Here is a 20,269-nt window from a genome sequence, read left to right on the forward strand (position 1 = left end):
AACAAGTTCTCAAGAGTACAAACACCTTAAACAAAAGGCAACTAGGAAGGAACAAGTTTATTGAAAGCAATGGACACTAACTCCTAATCAATCTATGTTCCAACGGCAACTAGCTAATCTTTCAACTCAATGATCCCAGTTAAGTAGCTCATTGTTGATCCAGGTGGATATTGGTGGCCACCCACCTATTCCACCTAGACCTCTAGTCATTTTCATCAGTTTCCTTGTTTATAGCAACATTTACTATTTTTAGCAGTTTTTCGGGTCCTGAACTTCCAGAGCAATTTTGACCCCCTAAATGACATTGTTTTGAGGTCCACAATAGGCCCATAGCAGTAGACAAGGGCTTGCCGCAAATCTTATAGTAATTGGAGAGATATTTCCAACAAGGTATCGTACGCGCCAAACAGAGATAATATGACCAAGTTACGACCCCAAGAAGTTGGATGCCAAACTAACCCCAACGGGACCCACAAACTCTTGTCGTTCCATCTACTGGGGTTAGGGTTTTGGCTGTTTAGGGTTTTCCCTTGTTGTTCAATAATAAAAAGGTCCTTGAGCCTCAATGCAACACAGTTCTAAGGTATGTAGCCGCCACATCTCTTCTCAGAATTAAGCTACCATTGCCCGAGCTAGTTTATTTCCATTTCTGTATGTAAGCATATTTCAGTTCTTTGATATTAATGAAATGAAGTTTTATTTCTGCTACATCTCTTTATTTATGTGTATCTCTGTATTTTGTTGCATTCCTGCATAAGTCCAGATCAGTGGTTTGCGCTTTCTCTGTTTTTCTTTCCATGTCCCCAATGTGGTCAGGTATAAAGAGTTAGGGCTCGAACTGGTTGAACATTAGCAAGACTAGCCTCGCAAACCCCAAGGACCTCCCATGCCAGAAGAAAAAAGAAAAACGCAGGGGCAGAAGATCCTTTCAAAATATTGCTCGAAGAAGCCCTCAAGCGACAAAGAAACGCGATGATGGATAACTTTGCCCAGATCCTTCGCGGCTACCCACAGGCAACGCATCTTCATCCAGTAACCACTATGGAGCATCACTCCTTTAAGGTACAAGTTAACTTTGACATTCCCATATTTGAAGGCCAGATAGATGCAGACGCCGTAGATAGATGGTTAAATCGATTGGAAGGATATTTTCAATTAAAAAAATTTCCAATGGGAAAATATTACTTTTGCACTCCTCAAAGACGCCCCACATGTCAAGGACTAGTGGGAAACCTACTGTGAACAAAAGGATGAGAGGGAATCCTCACTATTTTCAGCCGCACTGATCCAGGTGGATGTTGGTGGCCACCCACCTATCCCACTTGGACCCCCACAACTATCTCTTTCATTTTTCAGTTTCCGTAATTGTAGCACAATTTACTATTTTTAGCAGTTTTTCAGGTCCTGAACTTCTGGAGCCATTTTGAGGCCCTAAACAACGTTTTTTGGAAATCTAGAAGCAACATGGATCCATGGACCAATGCTGCTCTTCCCAAAGTTGTAGTGCTCGAATAGATCTTTCTAATGAGCTATTCTATGCGTCAAACGAAGATCGGTGTCAAAGTTACAACCCCAAGAAGTTGATGTACCAACTTACCCAAGACAAGCCCCACAATTTGGCGTTTCATCTTCTAGGTTAGGTTTTGGGATGTGAAGTGTTTTCCATTGTTTCTCAACCATAAATAGGCCTTCGAGCCTCATTGTAACATAGTTCAAAGGCATGTAGCCGCCACATCTCTTCTCAGAGATAAGCTACCATCGCCCTAGCTGGTTTATTTCCATTTCTGTTGTAAGCATATTTTAGTATTTTGCATTAATGAAGTGAAGTATTATTTCCGTTGCATCTCTGTATTTATGGTTATCTCTGTAATTTGTTGTGTTCCTGTTTAAATTCGGATCAGTGGTACAGAGCGGTCTGCTTTTTCTTTGTTTTTCTTTGCATATCCCCAATGAGTCGAGATATAAGGATTATGTTTGAACTATCGAACCATAGTTTTAAAAACCGGCCACAAAAACCGTAACCGGTCTAACCGGTCGTTAGAGGCCTGGCCGGTCCGAACCGCCAAAAACGTTAGATGCCTCATGTGACCGAAATCTGGCCCTAACGTCAAAACGGCCGGTTTAGGCGGAACCGCCGGTTTGTAGCAAACCGCCGGTTCCGTCCTAAACCGGCCGGTTTATGGACAGCCCGCGAATTATGACAAAAAGCACTGTGGTTTTGTGGTTTAGGGGTTTTGGGGTGAGGAAAGGTATTTTCCCTCCAAAAGCACCCTCACACTTGCTATAAGAACCCCTCTCACTCTCATTTGTCTCACACAACTGATTTGGAGTGTTTGTGAGTTTTTTGTGAGCTTGGAGAGTGTGAGTTTTGCTGAAATAGTCATCTTGGAGTTGGATTTGGAGCTATTTGGAGATAGTGTGTACTGTCAGTGGAGTTGCCATCTTCAAGAGGAGGCTAAGGGAGCTAGTTTGCATTTCCAGGTAGGATTTGCACTTGATAATTCCTCATTTGAGTCTGCTGTCCATGATTTTTTTTTTGTGTTATAAACTTCTCACTTCTATGATCTACCATCCAGGGTCATCATGCCTCCAAAAGCCGAAGATACTGCATGGCTCATTGTGATATGATTGATGGCAAAATGATCTGCAAATATTGCCAAAAATCCATTCAAGGAGGGCGTATTAACAGGTTCAAGCAACACTTGGCTGGGATAGGAGGCCATGAAAGCCATGTGGAGCACCAAATGAAATAATAGGGCATATTAGGGCAAATACCTTCATAAGTTTGAGACTCAAGTCACTGACCAATAGAAGTTTGTGGCTACACAGTTTGGGAGTCGAGACTCAACCAACTGAGTTTGATCATGATGACTGAGACTCATGAGAAGTTTCAACTTCAAGTGATAATGTTGATCACTATTATAGTATACTATTATCATATATATAGAGTCTAGACTAAGTCTTGTAGTAGGCCACTGGCCCCATAGTTTGTAGGCTTTATTTTTGCACTCTAGTGGCCATTTAGACCATTTAGAGCCTCATTGCTTATGTATTTTGTCGATGAATGTATTGCACTCGTGCCATTTTGATATATTCACCTTTAAGGCTTTACATGGTATATCAATGAGCAATCTTTGCATATTTTGTCTCTATTGCTTGGAATCATGGTTTTAATCTAAAAATATTTTTTTTCATTAAAAAATAATTATTTAATGTATTTTTCTAAAACCGGTTCGTTTAGACCAAACCAGTCCCGTTAGACCGGTTCCGGTCGGTAAACCGGTTCATTAGGTGGACCGTCCGGTCACCGGTTTTAAAAACACTGTCGAACCTTTGCAGGACCAGCCTCGCAAATCCCGACGGCCTCCCATGGCAGATGATAGAAATACTAGGGGGCAGGAGATCCTATCAAATCTTGCTCGAAGAAGCCCTCGAGCGACAAAGAACGCGATGATGGACAGCTTTGCCCAGATCCTTCAGCGACTATCCAAAGGCGACACATCAGCTTCCAATAGCTGCTCTGGAAACGCCACACCCTTTAAGGTATAAGTTAATTTTGAAATCCCCATCTTCGAGGGTCAAATGGACACAGATGTCATAGATAAATGGTTAAATTTGCTAGAAGGGTATTTTTCTGTTCATGAATTTTCAAGTCGATTAAAGATTGTTTTCGCTCTTCTCAAAGCAGCCCCCCACGTCAAGGACTGGTGGGAAACCTACTGCGAGTATAAGGATGAAAGTACGGGCTCACTGTTCTCAGCCGCACCCACTTGGAATTCATTCCTGGATGCCATCAAGGAGCAGTACTACCTTGTCAAATGCTATGAGGACAAATACATAAAGTGGACCACGCTGCGGCAGGGAAGGGACCAAGATGTGCTGGAGTTCACAAACATTTTTCATACCGTTCGCACAAAGTTGGGTATCAAGGACTATGAGCTACATTTGGTACTCAAATACCACGGCTGCCTACACAGATACATCCAGGAAGAGATGGAGTTCCTGAACATCTCCTCGCTCGGCACAACGTACCGATACGCTGTCAAAATCGAGCAGAAGTTTAAACAGAAGAAGTGAGACTTTGGATCTGCGAATCTGAAGACCAAAGGACAAAGCCAAGGTGGGGTGACCCAAGACAACCCGTCAAAGCCACAATACAAGAACAACACCACAAAGTCAAAGGACACAGGAAAGTGTTGTGAGTTCCATAAGAGCCCCACTCACAACACAAGTGAGTGTCGGACCAAGCAGTGGCTGGTGGCCGAGTTGAAGGCTTCAGAATCAGATGCATGTTCCGACCCTGAGTCAAAACCCGACAAGGGGAATGGCAAAGGGAAGCAGATCATTGATGCAGAGCCCAGTGTCATTGTTGTACTGCCAAGATCCAGAAGAATGAGCCCGAAGACCCAGAGGAGGGGGAGCGTCTTTTCCACTCACAAAAGTGGGTGAAGGGTTCACCGTTGCAATTCATTGTTGACAGTGGGAGCCAGAAGAACCTCATTTCAGCAGAGATCATGAAGTGGTTGGGCCTACCAACTACACCACACCGCAACCATACAGTATCGAGTGGCTTCACCAAGGACGAGATCTCCGAGTTCGCTAGCAGTGTCGCCTTCCCTACAACGTCAAGCCCTTTACAAATGAAGTATTGTGTGATGTTGCACCTCTTGATGTTTGTGATGTATTATTAGGCCAGCCATACTTGTGGAGGCGACATGTTGTGTATGAGTCAAGGCCTCACACTGTCATTATTTCTTTGTGTAATTCATTATACAGTATACCAAAGATAGCCCCACCTACCACCACCTCTTTGATCACTACTAAGAAATGCAGCAAGATCATCTCCCAAACCAGGGAATCATTTCCTGTCTGGTTCGCTCCCAAAGTAAGGGGAAGATCATCACCACATCCATAACCCACGGGAAGGGTTCCTCCATGCAGCAACAGCAGTAGAGGGATACGGTCATGAAAGAACATAGGAACAATTTCTCCTCACCCATAGGGGTACCACACAAACTTAAGGTGGGAAACAAAGTCTGGTTTCATCTGCAGAAAGAACGCCTTACAAGAGCCCATCAGAAGTTTCGACCATGCCGACATGGTCCTTATACCATTACCAAGGCTATGGGAAATAATGCTTTGGAGCACAGCATTCCCCCATTCCTTCACTTGCACCAAGTGTTCAATGTGGACCGTTGTCGACCATGCTTCCCACCATTACTGGACACATCAGAGATTGCAGAACAGCGCACCAGGGACCAAGTTCAACAGATGGAGGAACTCAACGCAATGGGGACCATTGCTTCCTAAGGGGGAGGAATGATCCAGGTGGATGTTGGTGGCCACCCACCTATCCCACTTGGACCCCCACAACTGTCTCTTTTAGTTTTTCAGTTTCCGTAATTGTAGCACAATTTACTATTTTTAGCAATTTTTCGGGTCCTGAACTTCTGGAGCCGTTTTGAGGCCCTAAACGATGTTTTTTGGGAAATTTGGGAGCAACATGGGTCCATGGACCGATGTTGCTCTTCCCAAAGTTGTAGTGCTCGGATAGATCTTTCTAACGAGCTATTGTACGCGTCAAACAAAGATTGGGTGCCAAAGTTACGACCCCGGGAAGTTGATGTACCAACTTACCCAAGACGAGGCCCACAATTTGGCGTTTCATCCTCTAGGATTAGGTTTTGGGATGTGAAGGGTTTTCCGTTATTTCTCAACAATAAATAGCCCTTCGAGCCTCATTGTAACACAGTTCAGAAGCATGTACCTGCCACATCTCTTCTCAGAGATAAGCTACCATCGCCCTAGCTGGTTTATTTCCATTTCTGTTTGTATGCATATTTCAGTATTTTACATTAATGAAGTGAAGTATTATTTCCGCTGCATCTCTGTATCTATGGTTATCTCTGTAATTTGTTGCGTTTTTGTTTATATCCGGATCACGCACCCACTTGGAATTCTTTCTGAGCCGCCATCAAGGAACAATATTACCTTGTCGAGAGCTATGAAGATAAATACATAAAGTGGACCACGCTACGACAGGGAAGGGACCAAGATGTGTTGGAGTTCACAAATGTTTTCCACACCCTTCGCACGAAGCTGGGTATCAAGGATTTTGAGCGGCATTTGGTACTCAAGTACAGCAGTTGTCTACACAAGTACATCCAGGATGAGATGGAGTCCTGGACATCTCCTCGCTTGGCGCTCCCTATCGATACGTTGTCAAGATCGAGTAGAAATTTAAACCGAAGAAGCAAGACTTTAGTTCTGCAAATCTGAAGCAATGGAAAGGCGACCCCAAACCGCAAAACAAAGGACAAAGCCAAGGCAGGGCGACCCAATACAACCCGCTGAAGCCGCAAGCAAAGAACAACACCACGAAGGCAAAGAAGGACACAGTGTCGAGCCAACAATCACTAGTGGTCAAGCTGAAGGCTTCCGAATCAAATGCATGTTCCAACTCTGAGTCAGAAATCGACAAGGGGAATGACAAAGGGAAGCAAGTTATCAATGTGAAGCCTAGTGCCACCGTTGCCACCACCAAGATCCAGAAGGATGAGCCCGAAGATCCAGAGGAGGGGGAGCAACTCTTCTACTCACAGATGTGGGTGAAGGCTTCTCCATTGCAATTCATTGTCAACAGCGAGAGCCAAAAGAATGTAGAAATTTCTCATTTCCCACCCCGGTTTTCAGTTTCTCCTTATTTCTCCCATATAGTTAAATGCCCTTTCCCATAACCATACATTCAACAAGCTGGAAAAAATAAATATTGCTGAAAACACAAATTCTGGAAATTTTACAGAATGCTGGAAATTGCAGAAATAAAAATCAGCAGTAATAAACAGCCATTAAAACACATTTAAACACTGAGATTTTTGGTCAACTTGACCCTGGAAAAACCCCCTACAACTCTTGGGGAAAACCAGTTTGAGAGCTCTTCTTTATTTCTGGAAAATGCCTTTTTACAGTAGGAGAAATGTTCAGCAAAAAATCAACAAACAGACTTTTACAACTTATCTCAGCCTTGCTGAAACACCATTGCTGTTACACCGTTGTTGTTGTTGTTACTCTGCTTTCAACTTTGTTGTTACACCGCTTTCAGCTTTGCTGTTACTCCGCTTGCAGCTTTGCTGTTACACCGCTTTCAGCTTTGCTATTACACCGCTTCCAGCTTTGCTGTTACTCCGCGTTCAGCTTTGCTGTTACTCTGCGTTCAGCGTTGCTGTAACTCCGCTTTCAGCTTTGCTGTTACTCTGCGTTCAGCGTTGCTGTAACTCCGCTTGCAGCTTTGCTGTTACTCTGCGTTCAGCTTTGCTGTAACTCCGCTTGCAGCTTTGCTGTTACTCTGCGTTCAGCTTTGCTGTAACTCCGCTTGCAGCTTTGCTGTTACACCGCTTTCAGCTTTGCTGTTACTCCGCTTTCAGCTTTGCTGTTACACCGCCCAGAAATCTCCCTTGCTCTCTTGCTCTCCTTCTCTCAATCTGCTCATGAAAGAATGAATGATCTTTTCCTCCTTTTCCTCCCTTAACCCAACCCTAAGTGACTTTTGGGTGATCCCTAAATCCAATGGCTGAAATAGATTTAGATCAATGGCTGAGATTAAATGCTCATTTAAATCTCACTTTCTATTTTTTAATTCACCCCACTTTAATAAAGACCCACTTAGTCATTTATTTCCAAAGTCACTTTTCCTTTCTAATTTTTCATTGACTTTATAAAAGTCACTTTAAAATTAGACTTAGTAACTTTATCACTTAAAGTCACTTTTAAATTAGATTTAACTTTATAAAAATTATAAAGTTACTTTAGGAGAAAAATTAAATTCTTTTGGACACTTTTCCCTAGGCCAAAGATCAAAGCCTAAGGGAACCACCTGTCCTCCGGTACCAAATTTCAACAAAGAACCTCATTTCAGCAAAGGGTCATGAAGCGATTGGGCCTACCGACCACACCACACCAGCAGTCGTACACCATCAGGTAGCTTCACCAAGGGCGAGATCTCTGCGTCAGCCAACGGTGTCGCCTTCCCTACAACATCATGCCCTTCACGGATGAGGTACTGTGTGATGTTGCTCCTCTTGAAGTTTGTGATATATTATTAGGCCAACCATACTTGTGGAAGCGGCATGTTGTATATGAGTCTAGGCCTCGCACTGTTATTATTACTTTGGCCAATAAGTTGTACAGGATATTGGAGGTAGCTCTGCCTACTGCAATTTCTTTGATCACTGCGAAGCAATGAAGTAAGATCATTTCCCAGACCAGGAAATTTGTTTTCCTTATGATTCGCCCTCAGGGCAAGAAGAAGATTGTGGCCACAGCCTCCAGACAGGGTTCTCCGCATGGCAGCAGCAGGTGGACAACGTTGTGGAGTACAGTAACATCTTCACCTCACCCACAGGAGTACCTCTACACTGTCAGGTCAAGCAGTCCATTGATCTAACCCCGGGCCATCAGGGAAAAATATTACCTTGTCGAGAGCTATGAAGATAAATACATAAAGTGAGAGAACAGGTTTATAGTCAAGATCGATCAACCATCCAAATGAACCCTTAATCCATGTTAGAATGCCCAAAACATTGAGTAAAAGCACATGATAGCAAGATGGTTAAAGTACCTATTAAACAATGACCCACCTTCCGTCAAGAGGAATGTTGGATGGTGAGAGGTGTTTGACCAGTGCAAATGGTGGAGGATCCTAAGATAATTTCATGTACCAAACAATGTAGGGCCACTGACAGGCTGGCTATCCAATGAGGGAGAAAAAAATTCCCCTATGGGGTTACCCATATTTTGGTGGGTAACAGGGCCCACTTCCCCTGCATGAACATTATCAAAACCCGAACATCCTTAAGTCAATTCCATGCCTCCATGGAAGCAACCAAGCTATCACGTTCTATTTAGAGATAAATGCCCTCCTTTTAAATGCCAAACACTCCTCTTTCAATGTAGGGTGTTCTCCAAACAAGCAAGCTCCCTCGTGTGGTCAACAGGTAAAATGTCACCAAGGTGTTTGAAGATATCTAATGCTCTAAGGAAAAATATCATGCAAGTAGCGAACAAAGGTCAAGCAATCAATAATTATGCCATCTCTAATGTGCAAATCCATCACAAACCATCCAAGGATTAATCGTACACGATGTACCCCATATATCATGAAGTGCCCTTAAACATGGTATAAACACTTTTGGAGTAACCCTCAAAGTTAACACCCCTCTTTCCAACGAAATTGTTTTCACCAACAGCTATCAACTCCCTGTGCAACTCCACTAAACCTATCACTTGCAAATTTGCACCTACTATAGCCTTGAAATCAATTGTTGTTTATTGAAAAAGAAATTATCACCCATTCATCACAGGATGCTATCATAGTTTCTTGAACCTCCAAAGAACGTTGACCATCTGTGATTCTAAAATAAGTCCACTTGTCAATCTTAAAAATACAAGCTTGGAGTATAGGTTACAACCCATGTAAGGCTATTAACAACATATGAATAGAAGAATCCCTCTCATACAACTTGTTACTCAAAACCTCTAGCAACTGAAACAACCTAAATTAGGTCAACTCCCTCATCCTAAAAGAATCTTGAAGCAAGAGCAAAATCATGGTCGATTCCCTCTATATATGAGAATCTAACAACCCTATCCCTGTACTCTACAACAACCCATCAATCGTAAACCTAGAATCAATCGTAAACTTAAAACTTTTAAGTCCTAAGACATTTAAAATTTTGAATCTTAACGTATAAGATTGAGAGTTCAATATTGACTTTTCACTTAAAATATGGTTGTATTCCATTTTTTCACTTAATGTATGTTATAAAATTGTGTTAGAATTTTGTAATAGTAATAACTTATCATCTTATCTTGAGACGTAGATGATCTATATCAAATATCTTCTGAATTTTTTATTTTCTAAAATAGGATGAAAGTACAATGTTGATAGTGTATAGATGAGTTATGAATGAGGGTTTATGATTTATTAATTATTATATTATATTATATTGCCATGTATTGGATTATAAAATTAAAATTATTTATGTAAAAGGAAATTAGCTTAAGTGGTATGGTCCATGATTTGTGTCCCAAGTAGCGTGGATTCAAGTTTCTCAAGACATGTTGTCTCATTGTGGCATTTATGAAATAGTTCTACTAATGGTAGAATCATTGTGACATTTATGAAATAGCTCTACTAATAGTAAAATAGTGGCAGCCATTTCTACGAAATTACTGATTGTGCCTAGTAAAATGTACTCATTACTATTAAAAAAAATGATTTATATTTCAATTTTCATTTTCATGTATTCTAATTTAAAGTTCAGTTTTTGAACTGGGTCCTCTACATTGAAGGCCCAACATCCCCTTCAATGTTCCCTAAAATTTGGGGGTACTCGCTAAAATTCGGGGTACTTTTACACATATGCCGCTCCCACATCCCAGAAACTTGGTGGAACATTGAAGATTTCTTGTGTCCCCCTTCCCATATTCAGCTAACTTTTTGGATTATTTTGCATTATTTACTGAGTGGAACATTGAAGATTTCTTGTGTCCACCCTTCCTATATTCAGCCGACTTTTCAGATTATTTTGCATTATTTCATAGAGTGCAGTTCAGTGTTGACATCGTGGTAGACAGAAACCTCAGTTTCCCATTGTCGTTCTAGCTCCTTAACACAATATCCTTCCTGGGTGGCTTATTAGCAGTCTTAAATATATCTATTTTGAAACAATGCCTTGGGAAGCCATTTGATGGCTGAAAACCCTAAGCTTGACTTACTAGTTACGCTTTCTTCTGAAGAGTTGAAGTTTTCTTCATTCCCCCTTCCTATATTCATCCGAGTCTTTGACTTACTAGTTACGCTTTCTTCTGAAGAGTTGAAGTTTCCTTCATTCCCCTTCATATATTCATCCGAGTCTTTGGACTATTTTGCATTATTCCATAGAGTGTGATTTAGTTTTGACGTCATAGTAGATGGAAACCTCAATTTACCATTATCGTTCTAGCTCCTTAACACAAGATCCTTCCTGGGTTGTTTATTAGCAGTGTTAGATATATCTTCAAGATCTATTTCGAAACAATGCCTTGGGAAGCCATTTGATGTTTGAAAAATCCTGAGCTTGACTTACTAATTACCCTTTCTTCTCAAGAGTTGAAGCAGACATTATTTTGATGAGAGAATGTAAAACAGCTATGACAGATTCAAGCCATGGTATTGTGATGATCAGTGCTCTTAAAAACCTTTGTAGAGTGGGAATTTTTAACAAAGCTTTTGTCTTTTGGCACGAAAAGCAAAAGCTTGACCAACCCCTGATGATGTTACATATACTACTACGATTTCTGGTTTGGCTAAGCCTGGGAATGTAACTGAGGCCTATTGATTTATTTAAGAAATGAGATACTAGAAGACTTAAGCCTCATTTCGCTTATTATAATGCTCTTATCACCGGGGCTCAGCAGTGCAAACAGAGCAATGGAAGCATACATCGGTTGTGAACAAGCAAGATTGAAAGGCTGTAAAGTACGTTTTAAAAGCTTTATTATATTTCTTGATGCCCTGAACAGGGCTGAAATTTTTGAGCAGGCTACAATCGCAGGTGTCGTCTCTAGGGAATAGTCAGAATCTCGACAGGCTGCAAAATCTTTGTAATCGTGAAATACATGAATCACTAATGGTCAATTTCTCAGATTCAGAGAATTACAGCTTATGTGCAGAGTCTCAACGGGGACCCAAGTTTAGAGACAGAAAGTGCAAATAAACAATGAGTTGAAATGAAAACAGGTAGTACCTTGCAATCATTACGCACGAATTGGATCCCATGACCCGGATAAATCGTGGAAGAGCAAAACCAGCACTTCTCGAGCCTCATTGCTCGGTTGCGCTCCTTCTACTAGTCCGAACCCTTCCTCGATACAATAATACTGGAAGCTTTCTGAGTTATTAAACCTTCTTCACTCGAGAGGACCTCCTTTTGTAAAACCTGAGATGCAATCCACTCTTCCAACATGCGATTCCAACTTCCATCCGTTGCCTTGTTGAATCCGTCACTACAAACCCACTCATTCATAAAGTGGAAGAACCCTTCGAATGGAATTTTCATTATGGGAAATTTCTTAAATTATTGGAAATTTTTTAAAATAAATTTTACACTGGCTTATGTAAAATTAAAGATTTGGTAAAATATTAAGTGCTTATGTAATTAATTTTCATTATGGGAAATTTCTTAAACTAGCATTTGCACTAGATGTTGCAAAGGAAACGCCGTAAGGCATAAATTGAGGAACAATCATGACACAGGAATGGGAAAAATGGGAAAATCTAAATAAGATGCAGAGATGGTTAACGTTTTTTTGTGTTTCCTCATATTGTTGATGATGCTGGCAATTTTTTTGACATGATGAATATATTGGGCTTTGATAATAAAGCATCTGAGCTATTTAGGGTGTCATTGGTCTGGAGTATGCAGATGGTAAGAGTTGTAAACAAAACAAGGTACAAAGGCTAGCCAGTCTCCCACAGACAACCAAGTTACTGTTCTTGGTGAAAATTTGCATGCCACTTTAGAAAGTAGGGTTACAAACGGAAATCAAGTCGGATATGACCAGAATAATGTTGTCTTGCCAATAAACACAATTCAACGTCAGATGAAGAATATGGAAGCTAAGGAGGTCCAGAAAGGCAGCAACATCTTTCTGCCAATTACTCGCCCTCTTATTTAAAATGACGGTTTGAGCCAAAATCTGAACACTGCTCTGGAGATCGCAGATGGACAGAATCATAAAAGAAAAGCAGGTACAGAGGCTAGCCAAGCTCTCGCAGACAACCAAGTCACTATTCTTGGAGAAAATCTGCCTACTACATTGGATAATGGAGTGAAAAATAAAAAGCATGTCAGATATGCCCAGAATAATGTTGTCTTGCTCATGAATGCACACCAACATCATATAAAGAATGTGAAATCTAAGCAGGTCCAAGTAGAAAGAAACACCTTTCCACCAATTAATCTTCCCCTTCTTCCAAATGATGCTTTAAGAAGAAATCTGGACATTGATCTAGAGATCGCAGATGTACAAAATTATAATAGGGAATTTTTGCGGAATTTTGCATTGCCACCGAATTTAAGTACAACAAGTGTTAATATAGCTGAATCTTGTGACTATGATATCACAAGCCATTGTTCTCACTTTACCTCGTTGACTATCAAGATTATTCACAAATTAAATTTAATTTAATTTGATTATAGATTCTAAAATATTCTGGAAATCAGATAAATCCTGAAATATTCTCGGAATAAGATAAATAGAAATTATGGTTGAGTCCAAAATATTCTGAAATCTGCCATCTAAAAAAATGAGTTACCCAGATTAATATTGAAACAATTCCTTTTCCTCTCCTTCAGATGGAAGATTTGTTCTTCATAGGTCTGATCAATCAAGGTACAAAAAAATGTGGATTTGGACTGAGGTGAAAAAATAGGCCTCTAGAGGCTAACAGAAGAATCTTGCACTGCCATCATATCCCCCTCATGGAACTTGGATGCATTCTCCTCTGATAGAATTAAGGAGAATATTAATGGGGAACCAAATCCCAATTGGGAGATACCACTGTACTAGTAAGACTTGCAACATTGTGGACATCACCACGGAAGAGGCAACCTTTCTCTCTACCTAGTTCATTGAAATGGGATAACATGGAGATTCCTTAACAACAGCATATTTGGCAAGATAAACCATCCCTGATTCAGTCCAAATTCAAAAGGTTTGATCTTTAGTATGAAGTTTTAGACTATGCAGGGGTTTAAGTAGGGCCTATTGTGGTTCTTAGCCAATTTGGATCCTACGGCGAAATATTCATAGCTGAAGTTGATGGGTTTTCTCTCTACTAGTTAATTCAAATGGGACAACAGGGGGCATTCCTTAACTGCAACACATTTGGCTAGGTAAATCATCCCTAGTTCAGTCCACATTCAAACGGCCTGATCTTTACTATAAAGTTTAGACTATGCAGGGGTTTAAGTAGTGCCTATTTAGGTGCCTGGCCAATTTGGATCATAGGGCGAGATATTCACAACTGAAGTTGATGACTTTGATTTTCCAAGGCTTATAAGATATAATAATAAAACACAGGTTTTTGTGGTTATCCTTATTACATTATGTCATACATTCAGAGAAGAATTGAAATTAATTATCCCAACTAGCTTCTAAAAGTTCAACTAATGAGGCAGTGAAAGACTCTGAGATTAAAGACTCCTAGTCAGCAAATCAGAACCCAGTTGATGTTATGGACTCTAAAAACTGTGTTAGAGACAAAAATCAAGTCAGATATGGCCAAAATAATGCTATATTTTTTATGAATGCTAAACAAAATGATGGTTTGAGCCAAAATATGAAAACTGGTCTGGAGTATGCAGATGGACATATTTGTAAAAGGAAACAGGATACAGAGGCTAGCCAGCCTCCCACAGACAACCAAGTTACTGTTCTTGGTGAAAATTTGCATGCTACTTTGGAAAGTAGGGTTACAAACGAAAAGCAAGTTGAATATGACCAGAATAATGATGTCTTGCCAGTAAACACAGTTCAACATCAGATGAAGAATATGGAAGCTAAGGAGGTCCAGAAAGGCAACAACATCTTTCTGCCAATTACTCGCACTCTTATTGAAACTGATGGTTTGAGCCAAAATCTGAACATTGGTCTAGAGATCGAAGATGGACAGAATCATAAAAGAAAAGCGGGTACAAAGGTTAGCGAGGCTCTCGCAGACAGCCAAGTCACTGTTCTTGGAGAAAATCTTCCTACTACATTAGAGAATGGAGTCAAAAATTAAAAGAACGTCAGATATGCCCAGAATAATGTTGTCTTACTCATGAATGCACACCAATATCATATAAAGAATGTGAAAGCTAAGCAGGTCCAAGCAGAAAGCAACACCTTTCCACCAATTATTCTTCCCCTTCTTCAAAATGATGCTTTAAGAATAAATTTGGACACCGATTTGGAGATTGCAGATGTACAGAATTATAATAGGGAATTTTTGCGGAAATTTGCATTGCCACCGAATTTCAGAACAACAAGGGTCAATATAGCTGAATCTTGTGACTATGATATCACAAGCCATTGTTCTGACTTTACCTCGTTGCCTAACAAGATTATTCACAAATTTAATTTAATTTGATTATAGATTCTAAAATATTTTGGAAATCAGATAAATCTTGAAATATTCTAGGAATAAGATAAATAGAAATTATGGTTGTGTCCAAAACATTCAGAAATCTACCATCTAAAAAAATGAGTTACCCAGATTAATATCATTTCCTTAAATACAAAATCTTCGTTCAAGAAACTTGCAAATCAATGAAACGATTCCTTTCCCTCTCCTTTAGATGGAAGATTTGTTCTTCACAGGTCTGATCAATCAAGGTACAGAAAAACGTGGATTTGGATTGAGGTGAAAAAATAGGCCTCTGGAGGCTGACAAAAGAATCTTGCATTGCCATCATATCCCCCTCATGGAACCTGGATGCATTCTCCTCTGATAGAATTAAGGAGAATATTACTGGGGAACCAAATCCCAATTGGGAGATACCACTGTAGTAATAAGACTTGCAACATTATGGACATCATCACGGAAGAGGCAGCCTTTTTCTCTACCTAGTTCATTGAAATGGGATAACAGGGACATTCCTTAACAGCAACATATTTGGCAAGATAAACCATCCTTAATTCAGTCCAAATTCAAAAGGTCTGATCTTTAGTATGAAGTTTTAGACTTTGCAGGAGTTTAAGCAGGGCCTATTTTGGTGATTAGCCAATTTGGATCCTACAGTGAAATATTCACAGCTGAAGTTGATGGGTTTGCTCTCTACTCGTAATTCAAATGGGATAACAGGAGGTATTCCTTAACTACAACACATTTGGCTAGGTAAATCATCCTTGGTTCAGTCCACATTCAAACAACCTGACCTTTACTATAAAGTTTAGACTATGCCGGGGTTTAGTGCCTGGCCAATTTGGATCATAGGGCGAGATATTCACAATTGAAGTTGATGACTTTGATTTGCCAAGGCTTACCCAACGATGCTTATGATGATTGAATTCCATTTTGAAGAAAAAAATTCATCGCTGACTCAGTTTTTAGTGGTGATAAGAGGGATTGAACCTCTAACGTGACTGTGACAAGAGGTGCTGAGAAAGCCATATACGATTTTGACATGAGGGACCGAGAACCAATTCGGTTTGATATATGATTTGATGGCAGTAGTAAATATGTTCATAGGTACCCTTCACTATGGCTCTCATGGACCTGTAATTGAATACTATGAGGACTTTCATTTTTCTCATTTTTATTCAAAAATGATGGGAGAAAGTAATTTCTTGCAGAAAAGAGTAAAACCAAAGCCTCCACCTCATGAAAATTCATCTTATGCCACTAATACAAAGAAAAGCGAGTAAAGAGGCTAGCCAGGCTCTCGTAGACAAACAATTCACTGTTCTTGGAGAAAATCTGCCTAATACATTGGAGAATGGAGTCAAAAATAAAAAACATGTTGGATATGCCCAGAATAATGTTGTCTTGCTCATGAATGCACACCAACATCATATAAAGAATGTGAAAGCTAAGCAGGTCCAAGCAGAAAGCAACACCTTTCCACCAATTAGTCTTCCTCTTCTTGAAAATGATGCTTTAAGAAGAAATCTAGACACTGATCTTGAGATTATGTACAGAATTATAATAGGGAATTTTTGCAGAATTTTGCATTGCCACTGAATTTCAAAACAGCAAGGGTCAACATAGCTGAATCTTGTGACTATGACATCATAAGCCATTGTTCTGACTTTACCTCGTTGACTGACAAGATTATTCACAAATTTAATTTAATTTGATTATAGATTCTAAAATATTCTGGAAATCAGATAAACCTGAAATATTCTAGGAACAAGATAAATAGAAATTAGGGTTGAGTCCAAAATATTCTGAAATCTGCCATCTAAAAGGTGAGTTACCCAGATTAATATCATTTCCTTAAATACAAAATATTCATTCAAAAAACTTGCAAATCAATGAAAGGATTCCTTTCCCTCTCCTTCATATGGAAGTTTTTTCTTCATAGGTCTGATCAGTCAAGGTACAAAAAAATGTGGATTTGGATTGAGGTGAAAAAATAGGCCTCTAGAGGGGGACAAAAGAATCTTGCATTGGCATCATATCCCCCTCATGGAACCTGGATGCATTCTCCTCTGATAGAATTAAGGAGAATATTAATGGGGAACCAAATCCCAATTGGGAGATACCACTGTAGTAGCAAGACTTGCAACATTGTGGACATCACCACGGAAGAGGCAACCTTTCTCTCTAGCTAGTTCATTGAAATGGGATAACAGGGACATTTGGCAAGATAAACCATCCCTGATTCAGTCCAAATTCAAAAGGTCTGATCTTTAGTATGAAGTTTTACACTGTGCAAGGGTCTAAGCAGGGCCTATTTTGGTGCTTGGCCAATTTGGATCCTACGGTGAAATATTCACACAGCTGAAGTTGATGAGTTTTCTCTCTACTAGTTAATTCAAATGGGATAATAGGGGGCATTCCTTAACTGCAACACGTTTGGCTAGGTAAATCATCCCTGGTTCAGTCCACATTCAAACGGCCTGATCTTTACTATAAAGTTTAGACTACGCAGGGGCTTAAGCTGCGCCTATTTAGGTTCCTAGCCAATTTGGATCATAGGGCGAGATATTCATAGCTGAAGTTGATGACTTCGATTTACCAAGGCTTACCCAACTATGCTTATGATGATTGAATTCCATTTTGAAGAAAAAAATTCATCGCTAACTCAGTTTTTAGTGATGATAAGAGGGATTAAATCTCAAACGTGATTGTGACAAGAGGTGCTGAAAACACCATATACGAGTTTGACATGAGGGACCAAGAACCAATATGGTTTGATATATGATTTGATGGAAGTAGTAAATATGTTCATAGGTACCCTTCACTGTGGCTCTCTTGGACCCGTAATTGAATACTATGAGGACAACATCATATAAAGAATGTAAATTCTAAGCCGGTCTAAGCACACAGTATCATATTTCCACCAATTAGCCTTGCCCTTCAAACTGATGCCTTCAGAAGAAATCTGGACAGTAGTATGAAGGTTGCACGTAGACGGAATTGTAAAAGAAAAAGGGGTGCAAAGTCGAGGTTGATTCACATAGACAAACAAGCTCCTATTCTTGGAGGAAATCCAAATTCTAATTTGGAGAGTCAATATAGTTGAATTCTACTTTAAAGAAATGAAAAACAAATGATATTTCTACTTTAAAAAAACAAACATTTTGCCTAAGAAAAAACCTGGAAAATACATACACATAAACAAAATGGTAATTCAAAAAGGAGACATGGATAAGTATCAACAACAAAATTACGTTATCCATAGCTTAGAGCCCACACTTAAAATGAAAATTTAAACATCTGTAAGGTTAAACCTGCTTCAAAGTTCATGCCATGAAGTGACGACCCTAGAAGGCTCTAAAGTTCTTTCTTGACCTTTTTCAGGTTTTTCCCTTTCTTGCGTTACTTTTAGGAAAGAATTTGGTCCATACCGGTTGAGCTGGTCCAAAGGTTCAGGTCCAGCCAGACTTGAGCCAAGTCCAACAAAACCTCGTAATTATGAACCACAGTGGGTGGCCATTGCAAACCTCACAAGGCATGCTCAGAACGCCGGTGCCTAATATTCACAGAGTTATTTTTGAGCCCTGATCTTTGCAGCACAAAATCAAAATCAAAAGCTCAAAAAGTATGGGTTTCTCAATTGTAATGCAACCCTAGCCTAGCCATTGTAGAGGAACCAGATTTGTAAAGGGTTAGTGTTTTATAGTCTGTCATAGGGTTTCAGACACGGTTTCCCAGGTGCCAATATCAGCCCCAGGTATGTTTTAACTTTGTACAGGTCCAGAAAGTGCAAATAAACAATGAGAGTTGAAATGAAAACGGGTAGTACCTTGCAATCATTCCGCACGAATTGGATCCCATGACCCGGATAAATCGTGGAAGAGCAAAACCAGCACTTCTCGAGCCTCATTGCTCGGCTGCGCTCCTTCTACTTTACGAAGCGTCTGAGCACAGTTCACTCGCGTTGATCAATAGTATTGCCGCCACTCCCGGCCGGTTATATCACTTCTCGAGCTTCTAGCAGGGTTCAATTTATGCGCACAGAGGGAACATTAATTCTGGGAAAGGAAAGACATATGGGACAACATGCTGGCATAAACCAGAGGGCCAATACAGGTTATTCATGCATCCACTCTTCCAACATGCGATTCCAACTTCCGTCCGTTGCCTTGTTGAATCCGTCGCTACAAACCCACTCATTCATAGAGTGGAAGAACCCTTCGAATGGAATTTTCATTATGGGAAATTTCTTAAATTATTGGAAATTTTTTAAAATAAATTTTACACTGGCTTATGTAAAATTAAAGATTTGGTAAAATATTAAGTGTTTATGTAATTAATTTTCATTATGGGAAATTTCTTAAATTATTGGAAATTTTTTAAAATAAATTTTACAATGGCTTATGTAAAATTAAAGATCTGGCAAAATATGAAGGGTTTATGTAATTAATTTTTTACATTTTATGTAATTTATTTTTCTTTAATAGGTTAGATATTCTAATTTTTATATTAGATATTTTATTATAAGATATTTCATATTAATTTATTTTTTGGACATAAAAAATTTATTATGTATAATTTATTTGGCATTAAATTAGGATAAGGATAAATTTAAAGTTAAATAAATAGTTTGTCACCATAATTAGTTTTTTTTTAAATATTTATTTTATTATATCAGTGTTGCCTTGACTCCGTATTTAATTTGTCTTTGGCTAAAAATTTATGTCGTTTATTTATAGTTTAACATGAGAAATCAATTTTGGTTAATTTTAATTATTATTTAAATTTATTTATTTATAAGGTGATTGGTTGAGGTTTTATTATAGGCTATTTAGTAACTTCAATTTCTATTAGTTACTAATTTTTTGTTTTTAATTTTATTTCCTTTTTATTTACTTTATTTTATTTTATTTTTACTTTTCCTATTATTTTCATTTTCATGAATTATAGTTTTTTCTCCATATTTTCAATTTAAGATGACTTATTATTATATTAAAAATATATTTTAATAAATTAATGTATATATGTTAATGTAAACAATATTAGTTACCCATATTTCTTCATTTTTTATGATGGCATTCAACAATACAATATTTTATT

At 39.1% G+C, this 20,269-nt stretch overlaps 1 protein-coding gene across 4 annotated transcripts in view; it reads right to left on the reverse strand.

The window, feature by feature from the left end:
• LOC149146816 (putative ribosome biogenesis protein RLP24) overlaps positions 1-19,375 on the reverse strand; it is a 32,061-nt gene extending 12,686 nt beyond the window's left edge. Inside the window, exons 1-2 of one of the 4 annotated variants that reach the window (XM_089439084.1) lie at positions 11,948-12,069; positions 11,787-11,900 (exon numbers count right to left, since the gene is read on the reverse strand). In XM_089439084.1, coding sequence (XP_089295210.1) covers positions 11,787-11,867 — 81 coding nt within the window. In that variant the 5' untranslated portion in view covers positions 11,868-11,900; positions 11,948-12,069. Of the gene's footprint in view, positions 1-11,786; positions 11,928-11,947; positions 12,070-18,600; positions 18,626-18,998 lie in introns of those variants that run through there. The other 3 variants (XM_089439082.1, XM_089439085.1, XM_089439083.1) reach the window with 3 other exon arrangements.
• Positions 19,376-20,269: the final 894 nt, after the last annotated feature.

The sequence above is a fragment of the Pinus tabuliformis genome, chromosome 9, assembly GCF_031772625.1.
Source record: "Pinus tabuliformis cultivar Carrire ecotype Pingquan chromosome 9, CPIR1, whole genome shotgun sequence".
Lineage (NCBI taxonomy): Eukaryota > Viridiplantae > Streptophyta > Pinopsida > Pinales > Pinaceae > Pinus > Pinus tabuliformis.